We start from the raw sequence: 21,409 nt of genomic DNA, 5'->3' as shown, positions 1-21,409 counted from the left end.
GTACGCATCCTTAAGTCTGCTCTGCAGAGAGGCTATTTGCGTGACTCCAACCCGTCACCACCAGGTCACAATGGAGCAACCTTATCATTGCGCCAAGGCTCGCCCTCGGCTGTTTTCTGCTACTTGTTTCAAAATAATTTGGTTACAAGAAATATAGAGGAAGGGTGAAAAATATAGCAACAATTCCCATTGTCATATTCATCATCTATCAAGTAGTTTAGGCCCTGTTTGTTTTGGATATTGAGAATTGATTTTGAGTCCAAAACTGATTATTAGAATCAAAATTACATTAATTTTGAGAAGAACTAGGCCTTAGACGCGTAAAAACTTTCCCAAGGGTAACATCGTTGACTATTTAAGACAAATAAATGACAGCCAAAGAAGGCGCGCGTTTGACTTCAAGGTATTATAGGGATGAAAGCATCAATGAAACTATGAATGTGTTTCAAAATTTTATATATGTGATTGAATGATCACATGTGCAATTAAAATATCAAAGCGTTTGCTTACTGGCGCTCCAATGAAATTTTTTTTTTTTTTTTTTTTTTATAATTCTTTATAAACTGACTTAGAACAACCATCAGATGAACAATATCCTGTTTACTACATGCCATAGTAAATTTCAAAATTCACAACACTTGCATAATGGGCCCAAACTATCATTTTCTTTTCTTTTTCTTCTGATTTAGAAATTATTTAGAAGGAAATTTGAAGTGAGAACTAGTGTTGTCTTCATCTTATTTTCATTGATCATTCCAAAATTTTCAAGTTCATTCTCAACAGCTTTTCGTTTGCGAAAGTGACAAATTTTCATTTTGCCTATCCTATTGAATCTCAATGGCAAAAATTTGATGGGCTAGCCCGAGATCTTTCACAATTCATAAGTTCACCGTCTTAACCTCTTCTTCCATCAATCTATCAAGTTAACAATTCATGTTGTTGAGTGTATTGAACTGTTTGGAGATCTTTGTCTTCTTTCATCTTCGTAAAGTACAACGTTCTCTTAAAAAAAAAAAAAATTATTGAAAGATTTGGATTGATACAAGCTTTCTAGCTTTGCCACAAACTAGAGGCAGTCTTTTCTCTTAGGCCCTATTTGTTTTAGATTTTGACAACCAATTGTGGAGTCCCCAACCGATTATTGGACCGAAATTTGCACTAGATTTGAGTCCAATAATCAGTTGGGGACTCCAAAAACGATTATAATAATCTAAAACAAACATGCCCTAAAGATGTTAAACATAATATTAACTAAGAGACAAGCAAATTGTAGATAATGCCTTCATATCCATCTCTTTTTGGGCATCTTTGGTCATCCTTCTTATCTTTCCCAAGCAATGCCATATCGAAAAATTCACGAACCTTCATATTTCAAAATTAAAAATTTTTCAACAAAAATATTTTTCCAACTCAATATGCCTACTCATCAGTTCTCTATATTTATTCGTACAAGCAAATTAACTGACATCTATGCACAAATAACATTGTCGCTCTGATATCACTTGTTACGACAAGACATGCCTTGAGTAATCCACGGTCAAACCTAAAAAACATAGTCACTTAAGAGAAAACTCCTCTTTTAGTGGACCAAACCGATTATTTCTAAAAGTATTTGAAGAGGAGTGTTAGCAGGACATTCCAGGAGTCCTTTGTATGTGGGCAGTAAATTATGAGAATTTCACTTACCTTAGGTGATCTTCATTAATAATAATTAGTGCTTATATAAAGCACTTAAAGATAAACATGGTAAAAGATAAGGATAAGCATGGGAATGGAATTCCTAATCTAAACTACCTACTACAATCATGAAATCTAAAACCAATGGTCGGATCTACTACATCTGATATACTCTAATATGCCACATGAAATGTCTGTGGATAGCAAATTGACATACGTTTGATTACGATAAAAGAATTTAAATTAAAAAAAAAAAGTTTGAATCAGACAACTGAAGCACACTGTCGAAGGTTGATGACGAACATTCATTGATGGGAATAATTGATGTTTGTTGCTGAATTTAATTATGATGATTGACGCTGCAGATGTGTCGCTTGAAATATGAGTCGCAATGGACTTGATGGACCTCGAGCTTTGATGGGCAAGTTCTTCATGGGCCGGTTTTAGAATACCGATCATCAGGGAAATAGGTCACTGTGGACCTAGGACTTTTCCCAGCCATTATAGACAAGGACCAAGAACTATCCCCCAACTTATTGGGAAATTTGTAAGAATTGGAATGTAAAAATCCTTTTAGAACTTTATAGTATCCTATGTATGGGATTTGCTAGGGACCATCGCAGCAGGCACTTTGCGGACGGACATACTGTTACATATTATGCCCCACCATCCCCTCCCCCCCCCCCCCCCCCCCCCCCCCCAAACTAATAATTTTGTTGACCATCTCATTCTCATACGGAAGCATCTCATGCCTCTAAGCATCCTATGTAAGCTGGATCCGAATGGTGTACCTTATAGACCCTCAAGGCAACTAGAATACTCGACCACATGTCTAAGTGGCTAGATCCATTGACCTAACTCTTTTTCCAGAAGAGTGACGCTAGCAATTTATTCTAAGAACATGCATTCCTCCATCAACTAGAAGAATTATATATGGGAAATATTTCACGAGATCACCTTTTGGCCTTTTTCTTGTTTTCTAAACGCACCTTAGTGGGCACCATAATTTTTACATTTGCCTGTCATATGGTGGTCCATTTCGGAATCCTGCCGACCGTCATCCCTTACGACTTGTACGCCATCACCCTTTTTTCTTTAAGCCCTTGTGGGACCCACAATAGATCCAATCCACCAATTACAGATTGCCACGTGGATGCCCAAAAAGAAACGTAAAGCGAGAATGTCCCCACACGTGCGGGATGTGTGTCTCAACCCCGGCAATCCTAGTGGGATGTCCCAATTGTGGGACCCTTCTGATGATGTGGACCACTATTTCCACCACGCATTTGTATTACTTTTTTAAAAGAGAAGAAAACACTTCAGACCGGTTTCAGACACATTTTTTAGTGGATGTTGCTTGTTGGTAGCCTGCAAACATGTAAACGAGAGAGAGAGAGAGAGAGAGAGAGAGAGAGAGAGAGAGATAACAAAGGCTTAAAGCTCAAATCAAAGGGCGTATTAATGCTAATGAAGATGATTACTTCCTAATTAAGAATAGGGGGGGTGCAGTTTCTCTTTTCCTCTGTATCCAAATTCCAAACCACTGGTTTTTTTTATGGCACTTTTCCAAGGCCATAGGTTTTGACTAAAAGCAAAATGGGATTGCATGTGACGCAAGAGATGGGTGTAACAAATTGAAGGAGAGATGGGAGTTTATGAGAAGAGAGAATCTCATGCTTTCTTAAAGAATTTAGAAAAAAGAGAGAATAAAGTTGGGGAGAGATCAGAAAGTTAGAAAGAGGGAGATATAATGAATGAAGAGGTTCACTTCTAATAGAGCTGGTTGATATTCTGAAACCTTTCAATAAATCACATATTCTCATTAGTTTCAAAGAAAAACCCCACATTTACATCCTAATAAAGTCTATCCTGTTAGACTTTAATGGACTTGCATGACTTTTGTGTTGGCTTTTGCTTAAACCGGACTGTAAATAATGCTTGATTAGTAAAGAGTAATCCAGATTGGCTCTTAGTGATCAATAAAGTTTTGAGTCGGGAACACCTTATCTACGTGTGTTCACGTTGGAAGGGGCATTATAATTAGTGGGCTCATTTGAGGAATAAGAGTCTGTTATGAGTGGATTCTAGGGTTGCCTTTCAATTATTATAAATATTGGATTGGTCCCTGCTCTCACACATAAGGTGGTTATTTCTCCATATTGGAATACATATAAGGAAGTGGAAAGAGTAGAAGACTCCATCAGATCGTTCTTCATTCTCCATAAGATTGAAATCAAGACAAAATCAACGAATCATCTCTGCGAGTGAAGCAATAATGCTTCTGGTTTTCTTGTATCTGGTTAGGTGAGTCAGGGCTGTTTGGAGTTCTACGCAAAAGCAAAAGATCCCACATCGGGAAAGTGAGTGGATGTGGAAGTGCTTATAAGGACTTTGGTACCCTGCTATGTTTCGACGTGCGGGGGTGGTGGAATAAGAAGTCACAATGGAGGAGAGAAGCATTTTGATTTGTCTAGAATTACTTCGAAGAATAGTGTTAGCAAGGTTTTAAATTTCGGCCGAAATCCGAAATTTCTCGAAATTCGAAATTTTGTGAAATTCCAAATTTCAGTAATTTCGGTCTGAAATTTAGGAGATTAGGTCCGAAATTTAGAGACAAAATACCAAATTTCGGCCCAAAAATTCGGATTTCTGTGGGGTCCGAAATCGGTACTGAAACTGAAATTTAAAACCTTGAGTGTAAGTAGTGTTTGGTTTGGATGCGCGGGGGTGGTGGAATAAGAAGTCAAAATGGAGGAGAGAAGCATTTTGATTTGTCTAGAATTACCTCGAAGAATAGTGTAAGTAGTGTTTGGTTGCGCGGCCTATACTTGGAGAGTAGGAGAATAAGTAGGGGGTGTCATTACCAATATAAGGAGAGAGAGAGAGAGAGAGAGCAATAGAACATCATTCCCTAGAAAATTCAAGAAAAATTCTTTGGTTTTTGGAGAATTTGGTTTGAAAATCATAAGGAGGGACAGGAACCTTAGCAGACATGCAATTATTGCATGGGAGACATCCTGGGGAGTCAAAGGGGAGTAGACCCGGCAAACGGGTAACTTGTACGGGTACGGGTACGACCCGCATGAGTATGGACCCAGCGGGTATGTGTAAAAAATACCCGAAATTCTGCGGGTAGCTTTTTCATCAACCCAGACCCCACCCGGGGGGGGGGGTTGGGTAAACCCGCGGGTAACCCAACAAATTTTTTTAATTATTTTATTATGATCTGTCTGTTAATTTTTTTATTCTTGAAAATAGGGAGGAAAAACAGGATTCAGAAATAAACTCAGAATAAACACCTTTCTAATTCTTGCAAATAGGAGATTAAATTGAAAGTAGAATAATCCCAAAAATAGATACAGGTGACAACGAATCATGAAAACAGAAATTAAAAGGAGAGGGTTAGAAATGGTTGCCTTTCCTGTATGTTGTTGAGGGCTTTGATCTCTTCTCGGATTTTTTTCTCTCTTAATTGTAGCCCCTAAAATCCTAAAAAATAGAGAGACGTGGTGGGAAAGTTGATGGCCGGCGGGGCGCAATGGACCGGTTGTCGGCGATGGGAGAGGGAAGTTGGGCACTTGGGCTAGGGTTTTGTAATCGTGAGGGAGAGAAAACCGAAGAAAGTAGAAAGAGAAATAGAGAATCGTTTAGTTGTTTGATTCCTATCCCTAAGTCTACGGGTAACCCGCGGGTACCATGGCCCGACCCAGACCCACCCGCGGGTCACGGGTACGGGTCTTTTTTTGACGGGTAAGGAAGCCGTACCTGCGAATTTAGATGCCGGCCGGGTGTACCCGCGGGTACGGGTGCCATTTTGCCGGGTCTAAAAGGGAGTGCAATGCTATTTTGGCAACCAAATCCAAGACAAGTTCCGACCGGGGCTGAGCTTTTGTGCAACCAACATGGCAGCTTATTTGGGTGAGTTTTGAAGTGGGGCGTTTTGGTTTTCTTCTCCGACAAAAACTCCCTACTTTTGGTAATCTCTAACATACACCTTTGATATTAGCACCCTTCTACGTCTATTTTAAATCTTCTCTTGTGGCATGTAACAATTCCAAACCATTCTCCACCGTAATTCTTTTGTTTTCCGTGTGCAGAACGAGAAAAAAGGAAAAAAAAATCCCGTCAAAAAAACGTGGGAGAATATGATTTCTACCCAGTTTTTAAAAGATTGAAAGTCTTCTTTTGAAGGATTCTGATGCTCCTTTTTACCCCCATTTATTCTATGAGAATCAGAATAGTTGCTAAACACACAGTAAGAGAAATGCCATCCCTACTATCTAATTTTTCTTGGTTATGATTAGTATAGACACATAGGCCCCCGTTTGGATTGCAAGAATAAACATTTCTTATGGAATTTTTTTTCTCGGGAATTTTTTCTGCCCATAATTTAGAGGAAAATGATGTGAATATGGTTAATTTAGAGGGATATCTTTATAAATTGTAGTACCACCTAATTAAAAATTGAACAGGGTTGACTCAACTTATCTTTTTGTGTTAAAAATAAGGAACTTATAGAAATATGTTTTCTTTCCAAAACGGGCCTAGGTGCTGTTTGGACAACAGAAAAAAGTTTCGCATGGAAAAGTTTTTCTTAGAAATTTTTTTGTGCACGGTTTAGAAAGTAGTGAAAAAAAAATAGTGATATAATTACAAAACTTGAACTGCAGGGGTTCAATTTACTTTTTTCATGTGTAATCAAGCAATGCGAAAGTAAAAAATGCTGAAAAAAATCATTACTTTTCAAACTTTTCTATAAAATTCCTACATCCAACCATGTTTGTTCTAAACTTTTCCAGAATTTCATGTGATTCCACAAATCACAGGGTTGGGATGATCCTATGGAGCTGATTTTCTGTGGACACACTCTCTATGTCAGGGCCCATCAAAAGAATGCTTTAGATCACCACAAAAAATGTGGGACGCAAGTGTTTTTGGTCGCCGGACTAGAGAATGATCTCTATGTAAGGGAGGAAAAGAAGTGAATTTTTTGATTTTTTTGAAAATTATATGAGAATTACACATCACTTTTTTTGACTTTTTTTAACAAATGCACCCATTCAACTCACATATTTTCAATCCTACCCCCTCCTTTATGCTTTTAACAAAGGCACACATTAAAGCCATATAATTTCAATCTTACCCCCCCTCCTTTATGGTTTTTTAATAAAAAATCTATAGGGTGATCTTAACCATCCGATTTAAGAGGAATTATGGAAACATCTATAGATTGGAGGGCTATGATCAGCCTATGGAAATGATTTTTGGGGCACAACCTATTTATGTTGTGTTCCATCACATGGACGGTTTGGATCAACCTATGACGTGGTTCGTACAGTTCTTTGTCGGCCCGTGCATCGCACAGGTTTTTTTACTAGTAATACAATAAGCTGGGATGAAAAGATGAGAGTTTTTTCGATTTTTTTGAAAATCAGGTGAGAATTACACGTTACATTTTTTGACTTTTTTCAACAAATGTACCCATTCAACTCATATAATTTCAATTCTACCCCCCTTTATACTTTTAACAAAGGCACCCATTAGATCATATAATTTCAATCCTACCCCATCCTTTATGCTTTTAACTAAGGCGCCCATTAAAGCCATATAATTTCGATCTTACCCCCCTCCTTTATGGTTTTTTAATTAAAAAACTATAGGGTGATCTTGACCATCCGATTTAAGATAAGAGGAATTATGGAAACATCTATCGATTGGAGGGCTAGGATCGGCCTATGGAAATGATTTTTGGGGCACAACCTATTTATGTTGTGTTCCATCACATGGACGGTTTGGATCAACCTATGACGTGGTCCGTACAGTTCTTTGTCGGCCCGTGCATCGCACGGGTTTTTTACTAGTATATATATATATATATATATATATATATATATATATATATGAGCAAAGTGTTCCTGCGCAGCTGCTCAGTTAGCTTAACTGAGCAGCTGCCCCAAAAAACTCATGTGGCCCCATATTTTTTGGGTGATTCAAAGCATTCATTTGATGGGCCCTTCCATGGATTGGGTGTGTACCAAAAATCAGCTCCATTGGATCACCAATGGGTGTCCATTTGTGGGGCCAAAAATGGACAGATACTGTTTGTCCACAAATCTGTCCATTTTTTGCCCCACAAATGGACACCCTAAGGTGATCCAATGGAGCTGATTTTTGGTGGACACCCTACCCATGAAAGGGCCCATCAAATGAATGCTTTGGATCCCACCCAAAATGTGGCCACATGAGTTTTTGGGGCAGCTGCTCAGTTAAGCTAACTGAGCAGCTGCGCAGGAACACTGCCCTCTATATATATATATATATATATATATATATATATATATATATATATATATATATATATATATATATATATATATATATATAGGAGAAGAGAAAAGAAGAGAATGTTTTGAATTTTTGAAAGCCACGTAATTTCAATCTTACCCCCTCTCCTTTATAGTTTTTTAATAAAAAATCTATAGGGTGATCTTAACCGTCCGATTTAAGAGGAATTATGAAAACCTCTATAGATTGGACAGCTAGGATCAGCCTATGGAAATGATTTTTGGGGCACAACATATTTATGTTGTGTTCTATCACATGGACGGTTTGGATTAACCTATGACGTGGTCCGTACAGTTCTTTGTCGGCCCGTGCATCGCACGGGTTTTTTTACTGGTATATATATATATATATATAACTTCAAAAGTCAGATGTACCTTCGTATCGTTTCCCCATATATTATAGGAGAATAAGAACTTTTTTTCCCTGCCAGATACATTTTTTCCTGCAAACATACATGTTGATTTTATAAAAAACAAAGTGCTACCGAGCGGATTGTAGTGTGGAGCTTACCACATAGTCAAATCGATGTGGGATGAGTCATGAGTGGGACAGACACGTGTGAGCGTGTGGGTTGTGGTCCTGTGGTTGTGGTGTGAGTGTGACTGCGTGAACGGCGAAAGAGTCCAGAGAAAAGAAAGGCAGATTAACAGGGCCCACGAGGTGGGCCCTCAGGATTTCTAGGGCCAAAAAGATAGTGGGACCCACCTCGAGTCAGACTTTCGTCTGTTTGTGTCCCAAGCAACTATAAATTCACTATGCCTATCACAAACCATAACCGAACAAGTTTAACCCTTCCTTGTTAGATTTTAACCACTCTTTAACCCAAGAAGAAGAAAAAGAAGCTTTGTTTTCTATTGCTTCTTCCTACCCATTTTCCATTTCATTGATCTCTCTTTTCATTAGAAACCACAGCAAACTGAGCATAGAAAGGTATTCTTTCTTATATAGCTCTCTTCTATTGTTTTTCTCAGGCATTGGGGTAAAATTGATCTGGGTTTTTTGTTTTTATTAATTTTTTAATGTGATTTTTTGGTGGGTTGTCTCAAAGATGACAAAGCAAAATGTGGTAGTTTCGGACGCCGGAGCTCTGTCGAAATCTAACATCGAAATGACGATAACGGTGGTGGCGGTATCAAACCCGTCGATTTTTCCTTATACTCCGGTGGCCGCTGGGAAGAAATCCGGTGGCCGTCGTTGTATCGACATCTCTCCGAAGAAGCTGATGAACTTGAAGAAAGTAGAAGTAGGTGGTGGAAGAATCAGTTCATGGGTCGATGTTGATTCAATGAAAGCTTCTTCTCCCACCCACATCAAATCCACCGGGACAAACCAAGATCAGAGCTCTTGGATTGTAAGTTTCAATAATTAGCCAATTGTTCCAAAAGCTTAAACTTTTAGAGTGGGTGTTATTTAATCATTTTTAGGCTTTTACTTTCACACTCCCTCTCACGTTTGACCCTTTTTCTTGATACATGAGGTTTTTTGATATTAAGGAGTTATTAAGGTATGAGGCTATAGTTCTATAGCATGTGAAATAACTAATTGCTCTCAAAGCTTTAGCTATTAGAGTTGGTGTTATTTGATCATTTATAATTTGTTACGTGCCTAATTGGCTGTAACACAAATAAAAAAAATAAAACATAGAGAAAAGAGAAGAGGATGGTTGATTTGAGGCAACAAGACCTCCTAATGGCTTCAATCAAGAGGAACCACGACTCTCCAAGAACAAAGTTTCCTTTGTGCAGTAGATTTTTATTCTCCTTCATTTTCATTAACATAAACTTCTTAAATACAAGCATAAAGATAGCGTCACATAAGTACCCCATTAATCCACTTACATAACACATAACAAGAAACCAACACTCACTAACAAGACACATCATCAACAACTAACTCCCACTACCCTAAACCCATAAGCCATAACTACATAATAACTTCATTTTAGTTAATCGCATATACTCCAAACTACCATAGTAACACATGCACATATCATAATTCAACTAAAAGTGACATATTTTTTTCTGTTTTCTTGTTATGGTTCAGCTTCATCATCCTTCTGCTTTGAGGCTATTCGAACAGATCACGCATGCTTCCAAAGGGAAGCAAATCGTTATGTTCTTAGACTACGACGGAACCCTTTCACCAATCGTAGAGGACCCAGATCGCGCTTTCATGTCTGATGCCGTGAGTATCTATAACCGACATACACACTGAATTTTTAATATCTAGGAGTTGTTGAGGCAATAAATAGCATATATGAAACAACCAATTGCTCCAACAGCTTAAGCTTTTAGAGTCGGTATTTTTAAATTATCTATGCTTAAACAATATCTTAATATATATATTTTTTGATGGGTGCAATATCTTAATATATTCATAAAAGATTGATATTTGTACACCCCTTTTTTCATACTCGCACCCCCCCTCCACCCAAACTTCTCCCTCTATCACTCTCCTTATTATTGTCTTTTTAATGGATTTTTTACTTTTGTCAATGGTGGGGTTGTCCTAAAAAATCAGATGAGAGCAGCTGTTCGGGACGTGGCTAGATATTTTCCAACTGCTATTGTGAGTGGGAGGTGTAGAGACAAGGTACATTCCCTTTATCTTATTGTTTTTGACGTTTAATACAAAGAATCCAAGAAAAACTTAAACTAAAACTAAAACCCCCTTTTCTCCTTTTTTTTCTTTTTTTAACTCTCTTCTTCTTTGTTTTTAGGTTTACAGCTTTGTACGATTAGCAGAAGTTTACTATGCAGGTAGCCATGGAATGGACATCAAAGGTCCAAAATACAAGAAAGTAAGAACTACTACAGAGCAAGAAAATGGAGAAAAGAATCAAAAGAAAAAGAAAGAAAGCCTTTTCTTTTACCCTTTCAATAGATGTTTTCTTGAAATGTATATAAAGGTCCCTTTAATGTTTTTTTTACTAGGGTAATAAAGGAGTTCTCTTCCAACCGGCCAGTGAGTTCCTACCAATGATAGATGAAGTGGGTTTTCAACCCTTACCTTTGTTTTGATTGATACACCCTTCTTCAATTGCTTAATAAATGAGTTTCTTCCTCTAATCTGTTAAAATGGGTTTTAGGCTTATAAAGCATTGGTGGAGAAGACAAAATCCACCCCAGGTGCAAAAGTGGAGAACAATAAATTCTGCCTATCTGTTCACTTCCGTTGTGTTGATGAAGAGGTTGAGACAAAACCCTTTATGTATACTTTCTGTATTTATATACAAAGTTCTATGTTTTGATCATATACATTGCATGTATTTCAGAGATGGAATGCACTTGCAGAGCAGGTCAGATCAGTGCTGAAAGAGTACCCAAAGTTGGAGCTTACTCAAGGAAGAAAGGTATCACACATGGCCTTATCTTATTGGCCCACTTGTCCTTGCAGACTATTTGTTCATCTTCCTTTTTTTTTTCTTTTCCTTTTCTGAGTTACGTAATATGTGGACATGAATATGTGAGAGATACATTCTTTTGGCCTTTTGTTTTTGTTACTTCAGGTGTTTGAGATTCGTCCTATCATTAAATGGGACAAGGGCAAAGCCCTTGAATTTTTGCTAGAGTCTCTTGGTAAGTGATACAACAAACTTGAAAAAAAATAATAACTATTCTTTTGCTAATTGGGTTTTAATAGTAAAAAATACTGAAAATGCGAAAGATAAATACATAAATATCGATGTGTCATTCTGTAGGACTCGCCAATTGTAACGACGCCTTGCCGGTGTACATCGGAGATGATCGGACAGATGAAGATGCTTTCAAGGTAAGCATTTTTTAGTATATTTTTTCCATTGTTTCCTCAGAAATACATCATATTTTAGTATAATTTTATATTTTGTAACCTAATCAGTCATTGAGAAGATGATACTATAAATATATTTATGTATTAGGTTTTGAGAGATAGAGGACAAGGCTTTGGCATTCTAGTTTCTAAGTTTCCAAAGGATACAAATGCCTCTTATTCGCTTCAAGATCCCCATGAGGCAAGGCCTATTCACCATATTCTAATACCATACATAGGGAAATGCTATTTCCACCCCTTTTTTGTTTTATGAATGTTATTTTGATCATTAATGTCTAATTGGGTTTTCATTTTTGGGTTAAGGTTATGGATTTTTTGCATCGCCTAGTGGAGTGGAAACGTTTGTCACTGCAAGGACATTCGAGGGTGTAACTGAGAAGGGAAAAACACTGCCTACACCAAAGAAAATGTATTTTTTGGTGGAGGAATTTATGTAATTTCTAGCAACAAAAGGAAGAAAGAAAAGAAAAGAACCTTTTGTATTCTCACCTCTTCTTTTTCCTTTTTTACTTGGCTTGAAAGCTTTGGAAGTTTGGCTTTCTTGCCCCTAGACAAGAATCAAAGTATCTTCTAAGTAGTGTTATGTATAATGAGAAAGAGGAAATGTAATCTTGTCCATTTGTCTATACATGGAAGAAAGTTTTATTAAAGTATAAGCTTAACCCCATAAATTTAGACTTTTTGCACCATGTCAGTTTGTCTTATTTGATTTAAGGGTGTCCTGGCCAAGTTGGAGGGTGTTTTACCAGCCCCCTTAAACTATATTGTGATGGTTTTTAACATGAGAAAGTAATGGGAAATATTTCACCCAATTCTCCATTCTAAATTTTTCATATTTTGATTTGACGATGAAGGAATTGGATTCTTGAGAATATTTTTATATAAGAATGGTCATTTATGCTCAACTAAAAGAAGGTCATTTATTCTTTCTACTCACGTTTTCTACCAAATAATATTCCTCCTAACAATTCATGCAACTTGAAGTCTGATTTGTTGAAGTCAAAAGAAATACACTGTCATGGGCTGTAAGTAGTCAGGTTCCTTCTTTTTTCTTTTTCTTTTTTATGTATTTTTGCCTTTTTCTTGAGATTGGTCAGTTGGGCATTCTAAGAGCTTCCACTATATGCAAAAATAACAAGTGCAAGATACTTTAGACAGCCAAGACATTGTCTAATATCCCAACCCTATGCAATTTTCTTACTGCAAAAATATTCTTATTTTGTGCTTCGAGGGCATTGATCTTAATCCTGTGCCTGAAGGGGGCCGAGACTCCGACCTTTCTAGCTGACAACAAACGGATCCAAGTTATAGTCAGAGGTGGGCAAAGAAATACATGGAATAGAATTCGAGATATAAATATAATGCAAACCATTTGCCTATAAGATCATATACAAATAATTTTCGAAGCATCAAATTCTCTATATAGTTAGTCGTCAAGCTATGGTTACTGACATTGAAACGTTTTTTTAGGGCTACTTTGGACTTCACACGAATGCGCTTAAGCTCACACACATACATACACATGCTTGACAAGGATATTAGTCGTCAAGCTATGGTTACTGACATTAAAAGAAAAAATGATTGTATGGACTGATATTGGTTGGTTGCAAACAGCTGGAAGGTCCAATAACTGTCACGAAGAAGATTCCGTTCAGATAATTGAAGTCGCGTACAGATCAACGGTCGAGATGATTATATCATATATATTCAAGATCATAATAATATACACATTTGAAATCTTTGAAGATGATCCAAAGATATAAAACTTGCTTGTAATGCTATTCTTTTAGCTGACCTGTTTAAACCCATTTTCTTCATATGTTCATCTTCCACTTTAAAGTGGCAACTAAGATTCCAAAGAGCTATTCATAAAAGAGAGTATAGGACTAGTTGCAGCTACAAAATACATGGAGGCATCATATAGATTAAAGACAAATTTCGGGTAATGCAGTATAAAAAGTTGTTATCTTCAACCTTTTTAATGAAAACCACCTTCTTATACCACAGGATTTTAGCATATCTAGTACAAGTCACTGCATATCAAATTAATTGGAAGATGGGATCCAAACTAATCATATAATCAATTTGAATTGTCCCTCCCTGTTGCTTCCTACTTTCACAGATACCCACTTCACCTTTTTCTCAGACAAGACAAAACACACCCAATGAGTTTTATATTTGTGTGACCAGCTAGTTGCTAGGTATTGTCCTTGAGATACCCAACTCAAATGTGCAAATGAGCCATTGAAATAGAATATGAATAGACAGCATTATGGGGTACAACATATATACATTAGAAAAGGAACTGACTGATGGTTTTTCCCTTTTTGTAGATATTTTAAACACTAAAACATAGGTTCCAACCCTCTTGAATCATGAAACAAGGACAAACCCATCTCCTATTTGACCTCAATAACCCCTTGGGAGATAGCCAATAGGGATTGATCTCAAACATAAAAAAAGAGCTGTGCCATTGGAGGTTTTGATTTCTAGCAGGCCCACATCCGAAAGGAAGGGAATCTCAGTGTTCTCTAGGGTCTGAAGACTTTGGGATATCCTTTTTTAGTCAGATCATGAAAGGGAAACCCCACTAGTTGGGAGGAATCTATGGTTAATGAGGAGTTGGATTCCACTTAGGGTTTGATGTGAAGAACACATGCATGTTTTTTCTTTTTTTAAAGAAAGAGGGTCCTAACATGCTTCCAAGCTTTGGGAGCCTCGGCTCTTACCAACGTGGAAAGATGGAGTCCAGTAAATTCAACCCATCATTGGTCCATCAACTCAAATAAACTATGTCGTGTAAGCCCCAATAATTGGTGGGAAGGGATCTCCCAAAGCAACAACTCATCCTCACCAGGCACACTAAAGAACCTTCGAGTCTTTCAAAGAAAAGTATCCTTGATTAGTGGATTTACATTTTGTATGTTGTCTATAGAGATTCAATGGCATATATATGTGTGTGCGCTCTAATGATATTTCCACTACCGTGTTTTGATAATGGGGTGAACTCACCTTGTTTTTTCTTTTTTAATGAGCCACTGAGGGGCCAACTCATTTTATTTTACACTTTCTGATTGGTTGCTGAGAGCTTTTTGTAAACTTTAATAGCCTCGACACACCCAGTTAAACAATGTAGAATAAGGTGAGTTTGCCCCCATTGTCAAAATATCCAACCATATTTTGATAATGGCACTACTCACTTTGTTTTACACTTTGTAAATTAGCTTTTCTTCAACACTGAAGATGCTATCAAAATCCAACCATTAAAGAAAGTGTTAAACGAAGTGAGTAGTGCCATTATAAAAATATTATAACATGTATATGTGTATGTACATTTATGTAAAATTAGATACAAATTCAGTTAAGTTGCCCATGATCCCACGAAAACAAATTAAAGATTACTATTGCCTTGATTATTTATACATCTAACACATCACATCGGGTGAAACTTAATTAGACCCATGCCATCTTTAAAGTTATAAAGAAATGAAACCTAGGTCCCACCCTGGTGTCCGAGCAGTATGCAGGTGTCTCGACCTGTCACAACTTTGATCCCATATTATCTACCAAAAAGAATAAAATTATAATGACCCATTCCATTTGAGTATGGTCCTCAATAACACGTGTCGATCAAGAAGAACTGGTAAATTAATCAATTTTATAACCTAGGGGACCGCTCCCCGCATATAGGGCTGAGCCATGTGGGGCCCTATTATTGAGGGGGAACCCTTGTATTGATATACAAAATATGGGTTTGTCCAATGCATCCAGCCCTGGTCACATGTATCCTTCTCATGTGACAAGGATGGCAAGCAATAAAAGCAATAAAGGATTTCTCATCTCAAAAATACGTATGTACGTACATATATACATGCATGCATACATACATACACACAGAGTGTGTGTATTAGGAAGATTATATCTGTTGTTGTGGAAAGTGCAGACACTGTAAAGAGTTAAAACTTCAAACCCAACACTTTAATTTTTATTTTTTTCATAATGTAACATTCAAACCAAAGAAATTTGAAACGTGTACGGAACGAGGAGGGAAATGAATCCTATATTGTGTTCTTTCTTTAAAAGAGTGATGGCCAGCTAGTACATGAGTTTCACGTTGAGGAGCATGAGTTTCACGTTGAGGAGAACCAGGCATTCCTAGAGTGACCAACAATCCGCTGGACTTTCCATGAGTGATGTGCAGTCTAGGAATTTCCCCGGGGATTTAAAATCTCGCGTGACTAGGCCCCGTTATTGTTTGCATTTTCTTGTATCCTACAACTCACTGGAGTTTTCCGAGCAAATGAAAGGAAATTTAATTAAAATAACGGGTGGAAAGGTTCCAAAACAAAGGGGGAGAGATACCCTTTCAAATCAAATTTGATAGGATTCATTTTATGGGATTTCTAAGTCTGTATATTTGAAGAAGGAATGCTAAAGTGAAGGCCACCATTGTGAAAATCAGCCATAATTGTCCTCACATTGGTTCCAATGGGAGCGCCATCGCTAATCATTTTTGCAAGGGCACCCTTGAGTTTAGCATTCCTTTGAAGGCACATTTGTGTTCCACACCACGCTAACCACGGCCTTTGATGTTGGCACATAATTCCAGTGCTGATGTCACTTCATTTTTCACGTTGGTTGTCATGTGTGCCTATCATAAGTTTTAAGTGAGGTTACTTTTGTCACCTATTTGTTTTGGTACTTCCACTCATAGATGGATGGAGAGTAGAGACTATCAAAAGTGGCTGGAAATAACATCCTAAAATTTCCCAGCAAGTTGGTTATCTATCACTATATAGCAGGATAGAAGACCTGCTATTTTGTGGATTTTTTTCCAATGATTTCACAATTCAAAATGATTATAGAGGCTGAAGTAGTTAAGAAACACATGTCCAAATTAAATCATACATTAAGGGTAGATAAAAATAAAATATGAAAAATTTAGGGTCTAGTAGGTTTGTAATTTTATGACACCTCGCCTAAGTCCGTAACGAAATTAAACATTCAAAAGAAAGAACCTTTATAAAAATGAGGAATGATAGATGCAAGGGCCCTCTTTATGCAAGAGCCGGAGAAGGGCTTTTGAACAGATCCACTTCAGTTTTAAAGTCGGTTGAGAAACTGAATTCGGTTGTACTTAATGAGTGGAACTGCTCAAGGGACCTTGCATCTATCATTCCTCTTATAAAATTATCTTAGTACCAATCGTTCTTAGATTACCCTTCAAATAATATACATCTCAATAGATCTAGTATTTTTGGAATTTCTGATAATCTAATTAGAAAAGGGATTGATAACCCCCCCCCCCCCCCCCCCCCTAACGATTTCTATGAGAATGGTTCACTGCGTGTGGATAAATTCACCCCCTATAACGTTTTTCTTTGCCTTTAAAGCTTAACGAATAACGTTAAATGGGGGATTTTATCCGTCAGAGGGGGGAAATATCATTTCCCTTAGAAAAGCATAAAATAATTAGTGGATCAGCATTGTTAAAACAATGTATATATTGTAAACCGTCAGAAGGGGGGGGGGGGGGGGGGGGGTGATATCATTCCCCTATTTATTTTTAATATCTCTTTTCAAACTCCATCATCTCTCTCTTGCTAGATCCAATAACGTTCTTCTACTAGGATTACCAAAGAAAGTTCACACTTGTGTTCTCACGTAATGCTTATTAAATTTACTTCATTTATTTTGTGTTCCATCGAACTCCTGGTCTATGATTTAACAGGTCCTACCTAGCTTATATGACATAGGTAGGGCTTACAATATATACATGAAAATGATATAACATCCCCCCCCCCTCCGACGGATAAAATCCACACCCCCTGCCCCCTTTAACATTATTCGGTAAGTTTTAAAGGTAAAGAAAAACGTTAAAGGGGGTGAATTTATCACAAGCAGTGAACCATTCTCACAGAAACCTTACTGTTCAGGAGGGGGATTTTATCCATTTGGGGGGGGGGGGGGCGATAAAGCAAACAAATTGAGATGTTCAAAAACGTGAAAAAGCACTGAACTTTCATTCACGTCCACATTCCTCATGATGGTCCACAAGATCCACAGTCCTGATTACATATGCGTGTCCCTTTGTGTGACCCAAAAAATTGATGGTTAGGATTGATCCCTACAGGGCCTTGATGATAATAAGATGGGCCCTATCTTTCTATGCGTCTAGATAGTTTTTGCGCCATAGATTTCCCCGTAGGCGAAAATTTGTTATGACATTTCTAACCATCAGATCAACACCCTACAAATGGGTGTTCAAGTAAAACACGTCGATTAGATGGTCAAGATTGTCTGATCAAAGATACTTTACTGGAATTGGCCATCCGAGGTGGGTAGTTCAGATCGATCAAAGGGGATCCCACATGCTGCAACAGGTAGATTTCTTACATAGGTCCCCCATTTGATCATCTCTATATTGTTAGTGTAGTTATTGACAATCTCATTAAAATTAATCTAATGGGTCTCTTCCGTATGGTGATAGAAATCCTTGGATAAGCTGTTAATAGGATTGACTATCCTGCATGGACATAAATTTATCTTGAAACTATCTTGTAGGCTGTTTCTAGTTTTGGTAACAACACTCCACCTTCCTTGTTCTAATCAACAAAACTAATAATTAGTGAAATAAAAAATGATTTCTACCCGATGGTTCTATGGTGTAGTGGTTAGCACTCTGGACTTTGAATCCAGCGACCTGGGTTCGACTCCCGGTAGGACCTTCACTCACACACTTTCCCTCTTTTTAACTTTGTAAAAACTTAAAGGGAAATGATAAATGCGCCCCTTTTCGTCACATGGGACACCCAACTGCAGTGTATATGGCAATCAAATCTGCTGAGTCCTTGACGTGAAGTATGTCAGCCCCTCCGCGGTCATTGATACACTGCTGCTGGGTGTCCCTAGTGATGAGAAGGGGTGCATTTATCATTTCCCAAAAGGGAGAAGAGTGCAAACATCAAAAATAAGTATAGAGTTGTGGAGTCATCCTTTTAGTTTTAAATAGTAAGCGGTATTCTAAACTGAAGGGAGCCCTTGTAGAAATGGGCTGAAAAGGGTGCCCCCATTGGCTGAAATGGACGGATGTGCATTTATTATGGCTGCAAGTCTAAGTGTCTTAAATGCACAACCATCCATGGGGTGCCCTTCCAGCCCATTTCTGCAAGGGCACCCTTCACTTTTGCACTCTACAAACTATTAAACACCTTTTCAATTGGTTTTTGACCATTTTTCTGTGAAGTGCAACAGCCTTTAGCCTTCTTCATTAAGCACCCCTACAATTTCTCTTTTAAAAGAAATCCCAAAAAGCCCAGCGTGTAAATTTAATGTTTGACCGGGTAGAATATTATAATTAGACTCGTCTGACCCAGAAAGGAAAAAGACGCCCTTAGATTCGTTTTAGCACATTAGGCCCACCCACTTGCCACCTAAACACAGCATGAAGTGTTACTTTGACCATGGCCATATGGGATCAGGGTCGATACTAAGCAAAGTCTAATCATTAGACCATAAGCAATACCCCCAGTGATTCTTGCCACCAACATGACATCAGGATGATCTGAATCGTTCATCCATGGGACCAAAGTGGATGATAGCCATTGCCGAAACAATCGATATATAATAGGATGATCCTGACCATACGATTCGAGAGAGAAGCAAAATTCATGCAATCCGACGGTTAGGATCATCCAGTATATGCTTCGAAGTAATTTTTCAAGGATCCAATATCCATAAAAATAAAAGAGAAATCCAAGTAGACGAAGAAATATGTCACTTGTACAGTATCATAAAATGATCAAAGATCATACATTTTATATTGGAAGAGAAGGAAAAAATTTTAAAAAAAAAGAAGAACATGAGAAAGAATGAATCATCTTCGCCTCCAATTTAGCACAAACTCTTACACATTATCAAAGTTCCAACCCAAAAAAAGATAAAGAGATAAAGCCCTTCTACCATTGTCATATATTGGCCGTATATATGTTTAAAAAATGGGAAAATAAGGAGAGAGACAAATTAAGAGAAGAAGAAGAAGAAGAAGAGTATCCACAATCTCCACACCATTATAACCATTAAAAAAAAATCTCCAAACCATTATCACCACCACCACATTCCCTAGGGCTTGAGCTTGGGTTGGCACTTTTGAGACGCGACACGCGCGCCCTTCGCGAGCGAGCTCACGACCATATCACACCTTACAACCATGTTCATGTTCCACGTCCTTAGAGCCCCGATTTTTATCCTCATGGGGAGGTCGATAGATAGAGAGAGAGGAATGCGAACCTTTGAATGTTTATCTTTCAAGCTTTTTTCGATATCTTGTGGTAATGCGGCGTCGGAACTTGTAAGAATTAATTTGAATTCCCTCAAATTCTTGTACCCCTGATCGAATTTTCGGGTTTTTCCGGTAGCTATCGAATGTTGTCGCTTGTATAATAGAGTTGCACTACCACCCGTGAGGTAGGAAAAACCCATTCGAGAATTCGGATTTTTGGACGTTAAGGTGATTTGATATTCGGGTTTTGAATGATGCTTGTGAGGGGCGGGAGTGTTACTGACTCGCACATGGTGGACTTGGTATATGGGGAGCTTAGGATTTACGACAATGTAGAAAATGGCTCCGGCAATGGCGAGGAGTAGGATGAGTATTCCGATGATGCCGAAGAGCCATGACAAGCAATGGCAACAAGGGTTTTTGCGGCGAGTTGGGTTGCCGTAGCTTTTGGCTATGGAGGAGTCTTGTGGGGGCGGAACGCGGTAGATTTGGTCTTTAGGGAATTGGACCACATAGGTGCCGGAGCGGTGCCGGGCTTCGATGTCAAGGTCGGGCCGCGGGTGATTGGGAGGTGGGACCCACTCCGCCATGGAAAGATGGGGGAGGGGTGGAGAGGAGGAGGAGGAGGAGGGGGTGCTATAGGAAGAAAAGAAGAAGAAAGAGGAGATGTTTGTGCATGGGAAAGGGCATGGGGGAGAATTGGGAGAGCTGGTTGAGGGTCAATCGCACGTAGAGACAACCCGAATTCTCTCAACCACCCTCTCTCCTTACTATTTTTAGATCTTTGACTTTGTCAACAAAGCCCACCCTTTCTCTCTATGCCATCATGATCTGGACCCTTCATCTGGGCCCTCCACGATGTAGATTAGATAGTTGAAATCCGATCAAACAATTGTAATATTCAATTGATCGAATGACTTGAAATCGGATACCTTGCTTAACGAAATCAGATCAAACAATTGTAATTTTAAATCGAATGACTTGAAATTGAATGTTTTGCTTAAGTTATACCATCGACATAGTGAGCACCTCGATGAACGCTTGGCTCACATAGTCACATGGTTCTCTAATTTACAGCTAGCCATGCTTCTCATTGTAAGCATTCCACATGTGTTTTAATGGCAACATTGCTTTTACAATTCCACTATAATGTCCACCGTATGGAGAGTTCATCCAACTATATGATCACACAATTGATTATTCAAATAACCATGTCGATGATAGAGAAATTATATGATGTGTGGCCATATAGTCCAATATTTTTCAAAAAGTACTGTACTTGCCCACTTCGTAGGA

The 21,409-nt window shown here is 38.2% G+C and overlaps 1 protein-coding gene and 1 non-coding gene across 3 annotated transcripts; both read left to right on the top strand.

Moving 5' to 3' along the window:
• Positions 1-8,808: 8,808 nt before the first annotated feature.
• Positions 8,809-12,503, top strand: LOC143890710 (putative trehalose-phosphate phosphatase J). Of its 2 annotated transcripts, XM_077395389.1 has the most exons (12): positions 8,809-8,952; positions 9,071-9,373; positions 10,066-10,206; positions 10,543-10,614; positions 10,742-10,822; positions 10,956-11,012; positions 11,111-11,212; positions 11,297-11,374; positions 11,531-11,600; positions 11,723-11,793; positions 11,921-12,013; positions 12,136-12,503. In XM_077395389.1, exons 2-12 carry the CDS (start codon positions 9,071-9,073, stop codon positions 12,202-12,204), a joined length of 1,137 nt encoding a protein of 378 aa, XP_077251504.1. In that variant the 5' UTR covers positions 8,809-8,952; the 3' UTR covers positions 12,205-12,503. The 2 variants fall into 2 exon arrangements, with proteins under 2 accessions (XP_077251504.1, XP_077251505.1); XM_077395390.1 differs by lacking the exon at positions 11,921-12,013.
• Positions 12,504-18,488: 5,985 nt separating this feature from the next.
• Positions 18,489-18,560, top strand: TRNAQ-UUG (transfer RNA glutamine (anticodon UUG)). The gene has a single exon. It is a non-coding gene; the product is annotated as a tRNA-Gln (tRNA).
• Positions 18,561-21,409: the final 2,849 nt, after the last annotated feature.

The sequence above is a fragment of the Tasmannia lanceolata genome, unplaced genomic scaffold, assembly GCF_043159265.1.
Source record: "Tasmannia lanceolata isolate RefF3 unplaced genomic scaffold, GAP_Taslan_0.1 ptg000013l, whole genome shotgun sequence".
Taxonomy (NCBI): domain Eukaryota; kingdom Viridiplantae; phylum Streptophyta; class Magnoliopsida; order Canellales; family Winteraceae; genus Tasmannia; species Tasmannia lanceolata.
This window is presented reverse-complemented; position numbering and strand designations above follow the sequence as displayed.

Bases quoted from the DNA above. Each gene is read 5' to 3' on its own strand.
- LOC143890710 (XM_077395389.1), top strand. From the start codon at position 9,071: ATGACAAAGCAAAATGTGGTAGTTTCGGACGCCGGAGCTCTGTCGAAA. The intron at 9,374-10,065 runs GTAAGTTTCAAT...GTTATGGTTCAG, and splicing joins AAGATCAGAGCTCTTGGATT to CTTCATCATCCTTCTGCTTT. The intron at 10,823-10,955 runs GTAAGAACTACT...TTTTTTTACTAG, and splicing joins AAGGTCCAAAATACAAGAAA to GGTAATAAAGGAGTTCTCTT.